The following is a 9,227-nucleotide window of genomic DNA, read 5'->3' as shown; positions in this document are numbered from 1 at the left end:
GCACCTTAAGTCCAGCAAAGTAGCACTGTGGTTTTTATTGTGAGGAAAACAGAGAGAAGGGGATGGGCCAGAATCATCTCAAGAGCCCTCCTCTCAATGATTGCAGCCCAGGAGGCTCTTCACTCTCTGGGGCTGTGGAAGGGACTTGGCTGTGCTCAGTTTCTCCACATCACTGTAGCAGTACAAATCGGAGCCATGGATGAGATATAAGCCGGGACCATTGGCAGAACATGAGTTGGGGCCGAGGGACTTTTCTACACACAGGGCCCCGTCAACCTTCTCATGTGGCCAAGGAACCTCCGTCCATGTGGCTTGAGCTCCTAACTTCAGGTCCAGCCACCACAGATGTCGTCCTGGGAAGAAGGTACCAAACAAAACATGGCTTCTACATCATGGGATCCTGGCCTTGCCCTTCTCAAACCCTGATGGGAATCTATGCCATGGAGAAGTAGCAGAACAAGCCACCCTTTAGTACCCAGATGCCCCTCACCTGCTGCAATATGGAGCCGAGAAGTCCCAGGACAAGTAAAGGCTGCATCCACAGTCTCAAGGTTGATCCCATGAGGGCTCCCAAATTCCTTCTCCAGCCTCTTCGGATAACCATCTACTAGAGTATAGCCTCCCTTTGTCAGGAAGATATATACCTGAGTGCCCTGGAGAACAACAGACATTAATCAGCATAGAGTTGGATATTCTCCTAGTTTCCATTTCAAGCCTCTCTTCCAACACATACTTGGATTAGGTAGACTTTATTGTCCCAGGAAAAGGCAGCATCCACTGTTGAAGGACCCTGGGGCCACTGATGGACAATGGGCCAGCTGTGCCACCCATCCCGACTGGTGTCCAGACGCCAGTAGTGGGACCCTGTGGGATATGAGATAACTCTAGTGCTGGCGGAAAAGGCCAGACAATGAATAGGAAAGGAACATGTGCAGGGATAGGTCTTGAGAGGGAGAGGAGAATACATCCAGAGGCCAAGAGGGAAGAGACCAGGTGAGAGGAGATAGGGCAGGACTTGATCAGTGGTGACCTGGTCATGGTAACCTGCTTATAGAGCTGGAGTTACTAGGGCCCTGACAGAAGGGCAGGCATGGAGAACAGTGGCTAACGTGCCAAGGGAGGCTAATGTCATGGGGTTTGGCACGGGCTCCCTATGCATCTCAGACATCCATATGCAGAGATACTAAAAATAATGAGGGATAGTGACCAGAAGTTAAAAGGGAAGCACCACAGCATGCTCCCACCAAGTGTTCTCACCTAGCTGTGTTCTCTAATCCCTGGAAGTGGCAGGAGAATGAGTAGCCAGACAAGCCCTGACCTTCTTTTCCCCTTCTCATAACAATTTATTAAAGGAATTGTCTATATTCCCACTTACCTTTCCTTCCCCAACCCATTCCACTTATACTGTTTCCCTCCCATTGAAACTGTCCTTTTCAAGGTCATCAGTGTCCTCCAACTTGCCAGATCTAATCATCAATTCTCTCCATCCTGCTCCACCTCTCAGCTGCATTGGATTGCTCACAACTCTCTTCTTGAAATATCTGCTTTTTGGATCTTGGCTCCTGTGATACCAGCCTCTTCCAGTGTTCCTCTTATTTTTAAATTTTTATTTATTTTTTTACTACTCTTCTCTTCAGCTTGATATCTTATATCAAAATCCTCTAGTTTGGACCTCTTCACTACCTATACTCACTCTCTTGATGATTTCACCTAGTCTGGGGCTTTAAATATCATTTACATGCTAATGACTTTATATCTGTTCTCTTCAGCTTTCATGGACCTCTCCTTTGAGTATCAGGCTCAAAGGAGAGGCTTAATTGCCTACCCAACATGTTCATTTGGGGCCATTAGGCACCAAAGCTTACAGTGTCCAAGCTGATTTCTGCCCCTTGCCATACACAGACACATACACAGACACACACAAACACACCCCTACTCTTTCCCTAGTCTTTCCTGATTTTAGAAAAAAGAACCACCAATCACCCAGTTGCCTAGTCCCCAAAAGCTAAGTCATTCTTAAAAACCTTTCTTTTTCCTTCCCCACTCCAACCAGTATTCAATCTATTGGTTAATGCTGTCACTTTGACCTCCAAAATGTATCAAGATGACTCCTCACCACTTCTGCTGCTATTATCTTAGTCTAAGCTATCATTGTCCCTAATCCAGACAACTGCAAGAACTACTAGCTGGATTCCTTGCTTACACAATTGTGTTTCCTATAGTTAGGAATCTCTTATGGTTTGTCTCCCTCTCTGATTTCATCTTATTTTTTTTATTTCATCTTATTTTTTTACCTAATGCCTTTTTATTATTGAAATCTCAGCTCAAAAAGCATCTCTTCAAAGATGCTTTTTTTTTAGAGCAACAGAAGATCTTTTATTAATCACGTGAGCAAAAATACAGAATATATTTATTCATTAATTTTCCCCTAAAGAGAATATACTTCGTATTTAGAGAAGTAAAAGATTAGTTGTCAGGGTTTGCTTTTGGAATAATCAATCAGCACCTTCTCAACAGCTGGATACTGATAGCAGGGACCATCACCTCTCGCACAGCTCATTTTCCTCACCTCTATCTCATTATCCTGTCTTAATTTCGTCACAGCTTTTTTGGACAGCTAACATTTTTATTTTATATTTTAAAACATGAATAATTTTTAAATCCATTTATACTACCTCCAAATGGTGTTTGAGGATAAGAAACATTTTGATATTCCCAGAACACTTCACAATGACCTAAAAGTACTCTCTTCTTTCTCTTGATTACAGTCCTCTTTCCCTCTGTCAGGCTTTATGAGGGCATGTGTCTCATCTGCCACATTGGCTACTGTATCCCAGTGCCTAGAACTACTATGTCCATTGTTTCTCAGATGCTCAATAAATATGTGTTACATAAACAGCCAATGTTCTCACTATAGCCACAAATTCTATAGTTGTTTACTGGGCATGTCATAGTGACTACATATAGACCTTCACCTCCTGCTGAAATTGCCCTGCTATGACCCCTGTTTTAAGAATGAGCTGTGGTGGGGATCCCTGGGTGCCTCAGCGGTTCAGCGCCTGCCTTTGGCCTAGGGTGTGATCCTGGGGTCCCGGGATCAAGTCCCACGTCAGGCTCCTGGCATGGAGCCTGCTTCTCCCTCTGCCTGTGTCTCTGCCTCTCTCCCTCTCTATGTCTATCGTGAATAAATAAATAAAATCTTTAAAAAAAAAAAAAAAAGAATGAGCTGTGGTTCTCTTTGTGCAGAGGAAATAAGTGATGGGTCCCTAATGCATCACTAGGAAATGCACAGAGTGCAGAGTACACTTCAATGTGGTCTAGAATACAAATATGAGCTGGGTCCGTCAGATTTCCTCTCTGGCAACCCCAGGTGGAAAAAGAGAGCAACTGAGGCAGTCTCCCTTTGGAACTGAGGCTGAAAGATCATGAATATGGAGAAGGGCCAGGGCATGATGGGCCTTGTGCAAGCCAACATTGTGAAAAAGTAGAAAGAATGGGTAAGAAATTAGGAGGCAGAGGAAAAAGAAAGATCTACCAGAAAGAGTAGAGGACCAGCCCTATGCTGAGGACCTGGGTCACACTAGTTTTTTCATCAAGAGACTGAGCTCTCTCCTCAGCTGGAGAATTTTAACAAAACAGTGTTCCTCCATATCTGAGTGCTCTTTCATCAGCTAAGGAACGTAGCTAACATTTTTTATTTAGGAGTTCAGTTGCATTCTATTCATGGCCATGTTGCCTGCAAGTTCTGTGATCTCTCCATGGCAAGTTGTATTCTCTCTACATCTCTATGTGGTCCCTTTGACCATGTTTTCTCAATATCTCTACCTATCTACATACCTACCTCTATCTCTGTCTCACCTTTTCTGTCTATCCTCCTGATGGTCCCATGCACTCACCGTAGCTGCATGTTCTGGTAATTATGTGTTCTTACTATGGCATATATTCTCAGTACAAGTCTATATTTGCACTACAAGTGTGTGTGTTTCATCATGGATGAATGCTCTCCTTCAGCATGCATTCTTGTTGTGTAGATATACTCTCCTCATGACTGTGTCTTTTTCATCATAGTTTGATAGTCATATCTGATCAGATTTGTCCAGGGGTTAGGAGCAAAAAAAGATTTTCACTGTTCTACGTTCTCACTCCTATTTTACATTTGTATCTGATCATATGTATGTCTTAAACTGAGTATTGTTTACTCCTTCTCTTGGAGTTATTCTCAAGTGTGGATCAAGACTCATCACTTGGAAGGGGAGGAGGGCGGGGGGTGGGGGTGAATGGGTGACGGGCACTGAGGGGGGCACTTAACGGGATGAGCACTGGGTGTTATTCTGTTTGTTGGCAAATTGAACACCAATAAAAAATAAATTTATTATTAAAAAAAAAAAGACTCATCACTGTCTGCCTGACTAATGCCAGAACATCCCGAGGTATCATTACATGACTTTTACCTATTAATGCCACAGGTCTGGAGAAAAATGTCTCTCTGGTCACTAAAAGAAGAAACCTCCTCAAACCAGCAAAGCTATCTCCTAAAGTTCTAAGGGACCCAAAATTTATTGGCTTATTCTCAGCAATAGGAACATCTTATCCCCAGGTAATTCTTTTTTTTTTTTTAAGATTTTTAAAAAATTTATTCGTTGAGAGACACACAGAGAGAGGCAGAGACACAGGCAGAGGGAGAGAAGCAGGCTCCCTGTGGAAAGCCTGATGTAGGACTCAATCCCAGGACTCTGGGATCACGCCCTGAGCCTAAGGCAGACACTCAACTATTGAGCCACCCAGGTATCCCTTCCCAGGTAATTCTGTATCCAAAGCCTGAACTAAGAACAAGGCACTTGGAAAAATATGGAGCTCCTGAGAATATGCTTAAGGGGAGCTAGAGGACCTGGCAAGACATGCAAGAGCAAAAGGAATATGAGGAGTCACAGAGATCCAAAGAGGGCACAGACCTGAGAGTAGATGGTATTATAGGGCAGACAGATAAATGAAGTTAGAGGCCTGGGGAATGAGAGACAAGGTTGAACAATATGAATCAGAGGAGATGAGAGATAAAAAATCACATGCCAATGATGCTAAGGATGGGGCCCAAGGGGACAAAAGAAGGGATGCAGTGATGAAAATAGAGGAAGTATATCAGAGATGGGAGACACATGAAAGAGATGGGAGGTATGAAGGGCAGAGATGGGGGAGTCAGGGAGGCATCTCTCACCACTGAAGGCATATGTGGCACCATGGTTGTCAGTCAGCAGTGCAGACAAGACTGGAAATGCGCTACAGCGCATATCCTCATGGCCATGATGGGTATCATTCCCATGGCCTGTCCCATTCCTGTGTCCATGACCTGGGGAGAGAAATAGGTGAAGGGGAAAACAGAGGGAAGCAGAATGAAGTCTGATTGGAATGAAGTCTGAGGTGGAAGAGATGGCTATGGTTAGTGGGGATGTGGACTTCTCCCTTAGGAGGACAACTGGGAAGGTCCAGAATGGAGATGGGGCTAGGGCAAGGGCCAAGGTGCTATACCACAGAATTAAGGTAGGAGCTGGGTATGTGGGGTCTGCAAACTCAGGGAAGGTAGATGAATTCTAGTAGATTTCAGGGGCTCAGACTTTCTCACCTCTGCCAGGGCAGGGTATGAAGTAGTCTCGAACATCCAGAGGGTACTTTGGAAGCACCTCTCCCGTGACAGGGTTGAACCGCAGGAATTGGTTACCCCGGAAGCAGTAGTAACGGCTGAGCCATCGTAAGGCAGAGGAGCAGTGCCCAACAGCTGGCCAGGAACGTTCCTTTTTGGTTCCCGTTGTCAAGTCCCAGAACCATGTTTGGTTACCTTTGTCCAGTCAATCAACAAGCATTCAGTGAGGCCAGGCTATGCCCTCTCTTTTGCTAGCACTGGACCCCAGGATGGGCCAGGTATGATCCTGGCCACATGGAGCTCACACCCAGCAGGGACACAGGTGAAGAGAGTGATCATATAATAAAATTCAGCAGCAAAACGCACATGATTGGCTCAGCAAGTGCAGTGAGGAAAGACAGGGAAAGGTTTCCAGAGAAAGTAATATTTAAACTAATACCTGAAGCCGGAGTTTCAAGGCAGAAAAGAGGAGGAGATGGAACTTAAAGAAAGGAAAGTCTGAAGCATGAAGCAAATGGGGTGTACAAGGAACATCATAGAGTTTTAGGAGCTTCATATTCAAGGTAAAGGCATGATGAATGTTGAGGCTGGAGGGTCAGTAGGAATTTAGTGATGGAAAACTTTGTATATAAGACTAAGGGACATAGATTTATCCTAAAGATCATGGGGAGCAGTGAAGAACTTTTAGCAGAATTACACCCAGTTACCTCACCCAGGATGACTTCCTCTCCTTACCCTATTTGACCTCTAGACCATAACTGACTTCTCTATTTCTTCCCTTCCTTGGGAAGCCACATGGTGTTCCCTCACCACCATCATCCTTGCCACAACCTCAATCACCACCAACCCATCATGACTCCAGGCTCTCTTATTCCAGCCTGGGCTGACCTTTGAAGAAGAGGACACCTTCATCTTGGCATTCCCCACGGTGACATTCTACAGCTGCATCCACAGGGGATGGGATTCCAGGAAACTCTTCTTGGAGCAACTTTGGATATCCTTGTTCTTTCTTCTCAGGAGGATACACCCAGACTTTGTCTCCCTGCATACAAATCACTCAATGTTTTTAACTGTTTACCCACATACTGCCACCTGCATTCACACACAACATCTTTGATCTATTGCATGTATACAGTATTCCCCCTGTGGCCCTACACACTTTTGATCTACCTGTGGACAGCAATGTGTTACCCCTTGCACAAGTACATACCTAGTTTGTGCAAATCCCACCACCATTACTATAACATATGCACACATCTGACTATGTATAACCAGACACTCTTATGACACACTTATCTATAACACTATTAGTCTTGGCAAACATATCCACAAATAAAATAGTCATCCTGCAATCATCCATCCATTCATATATTCATTTGGTCATCTATCTATTTATTGATTTATCTATTCACTTGAGAAATAGTTGCTGACTGACTACTATATACCAGGTATTGTGAAAAGCACTGAGGATAAAGGGATGATAAGAGTGTCTCTGCCTTCAAGAAGTTCAGTGTAGAAAAGCAGAAAATCCTACAGTCCTAGCCATGCAACCACCAAAGTGGAAACACGTGAAGTGCATTGGAATACAGGGGAAATGCTTAAGCCTACCTAGAGAATTCCTGAAAGGCTTCACAGAGGAGGAAGCATTGGGGCCAAGAGTTGAAAACTGAGTAGGAATTCAGTAGGACAATTGTGGAAAGGGTGTTACCAGCAGAGGGAGCAACAGATACAGAGCATGCTCAGAGTACTATATTTGGTCTCATGTAACTGACACACAGTGAGTGTGATGGGGGAAAAGATAAGCCCAGAAAGATCACCAGAGGCCAAATCTTGAAATTCATGTGTACCTGTCTTGCAGGAAATGGGACAGGGTGGTGCCACTTAATGAAATAGGAGACACAACAGGATGGGTGGGTTGGGTTTGTGAGAAAGATACTAAGTTCAGTTTGAGGAATACTGGATCTGAGGTGCCCACAAAACATCTAGCCAAAGATGTCTGCCAGGAAATGGGAAAGAGATGTCTGGAGCTCTGGGAGAGATACAGATCTGGTGTCCACAATAGAGTCCTCAGAGCCAACCACTAGTTAAGATCACCCAGGGAAGGTGTATTGAAATGGCTGGAGCAGCTCTCCAAAGAACATTCAGGGACTGGCTGAGGATGGGAAGCTGTAAATGAGCAGGAAAGAGGCAAGAGGGAAATAAAGCTGGCAGTGAGGGCCACCCCCAGGACACATGGCCTTGTGCAAGTTAGAAAATTCCCTTCCTCCAAGTGGACACAGCCTTGGCCAGAGCATGGGACTCAGTGAGCACAGCAGGCTGGATTTCATCTTCCCCTCACCCCTCAGCCAGGTGCCTTGTTATGAACAGCCTGGCCACCATATGAGAAGTACATGATGCAGAGTCTTGGAGACTAAGGGAAGAGATTACCAAGAAGGAAAGGATGGCCAATGGCATGAGGAGTAGCAGAGAGGTCTGGACAAAGATTGGGCCTGAAGAATAGCCACTGGATGCTGGGCCTGCTAGGCCCACATGCACATACACTCCCTTAGCATAAGCTTTTTCAGGAAAGGAAGGTACAGGGGAAGGAAACCTGGAACCTACTGTAAGGGGTCCATGCTAGGGCCACCCAAGGGAGTGTCTAACATGCCCATTCCAGCACTTCCTGGCCCAGCCCTGACCTTGACCAAGCAGTACCTTGAGCAGGAAGACACTGTTGTGACCACGGCGGAAGGCCGCATCCACGGGGCTGGTTAAATTCCTCCACCTCTCTGAGATTAGCTCCCGGACCCATCTGTGACTCTTCCACACAAACTCCCCTGAAAAACACACACTCACTGAGGGACCCAGAACAAACTTTTGGCCTACTGAGATAGTTACAGAGAAACTGTGGGTGGTGCCCTCAGATAATTCCTAAGATCTCCCACAGATAGATACACCCTCGGAGAATGGGACCAAGTCTGAAGTCCCAAACAGCCCAACACCAGCACCTCCTACCTTTAAAAAACAGCATGGCCCCATGTTCATCCAGGGTGGTAGCATCAAAGCTCCAGCCATCTAAGCAGAGTTCTGGGGTGGAGGTGGGGGATGCAAGTAAAAGACCAGTCAGGTAATACAGTGCAGAGACACAGCCAGACAGACAGACTCAGGAAGTCAGGGCCTCACCGGTCACATCTGGCTTCACTCTGGCCCCACTCCCACCTTCAGTTCCATTCCCATGGGTACCGTCCCTAGAGAGAAGACAGACAGTTGCTGGATCCACTGGGCCCACTGCCTCTCCCTTAGGTCCTATCTTCAAACTTGCCCAGGCCTAAACGATGTCCCTAGCCCACTCTAGCCCACTCCCTAGTCCTTTCCCAGCTCCAGTTTTACTCACGGAGAAAGAGGGTGGGCAACAGCCAGAGACCAGCACAGGCCCAACAACCCCAGTGCCCAAGCCATACTGAGATGCCACAGGAGAGCTCTGGATGCCTGGCTGGGTTCCCTATATAGAGATGGCAGCAGCAGCACCACCCCCACCACGAGGCTGCTGAACCTCCAAGTCCTGTCTCTCAGAACTATGCCAATATTTGCTGATTACATCACTGCAAATAAG

At 45.8% G+C, this 9,227-nt stretch overlaps 1 protein-coding gene across 1 annotated transcript; it reads right to left on the bottom strand.

Moving 5' to 3' along the window:
* On the bottom strand, positions 1-9,191 carry HPX (hemopexin). The gene is made up of 10 exons (XM_025987173.2): positions 9,009-9,191; positions 8,798-8,862; positions 8,630-8,701; positions 8,330-8,451; positions 6,524-6,677; positions 5,618-5,830; positions 5,213-5,344; positions 734-864; positions 491-653; positions 1-353 (listed from the first exon to the last, which is right to left on the bottom strand). Exons 1-10 carry the CDS (start codon positions 9,071-9,073, stop codon positions 94-96), a joined length of 1,377 nt encoding a protein of 458 aa, XP_025842958.1. The 5' UTR covers positions 9,074-9,191; the 3' UTR covers positions 1-93.
* Positions 9,192-9,227: the final 36 nt, after the last annotated feature.

This window comes from Vulpes vulpes, chromosome 11 (assembly GCF_048418805.1).
Source record: "Vulpes vulpes isolate BD-2025 chromosome 11, VulVul3, whole genome shotgun sequence".
NCBI lineage: Eukaryota > Metazoa > Chordata > Mammalia > Carnivora > Canidae > Vulpes > Vulpes vulpes.
Note: the sequence above shows the minus strand (reverse complement) of the source record. Positions and strands in the feature narration are given on the sequence as shown.

Bases quoted from the DNA above. Each gene is read 5' to 3' on its own strand.
- HPX (XM_025987173.2), bottom strand. From the start codon at position 9,073: ATGGCTTGGGCACTGGGGTTGTTGGGCCTGTGCTGGTCTCTGGCTGTT. The intron at 8,452-8,629 runs GTAGGAGGTGCT...TGTGTTTTTCAG, and splicing joins GGCCATGCTGTTTTTTAAAG to GGGAGTTTGTGTGGAAGAGT. The intron at 865-5,212 runs GTGAGAGATGCC...CATATCCCACAG, and splicing joins TGCCACATATGCCTTCAGTG to GGTCCCACTACTGGCGTCTG.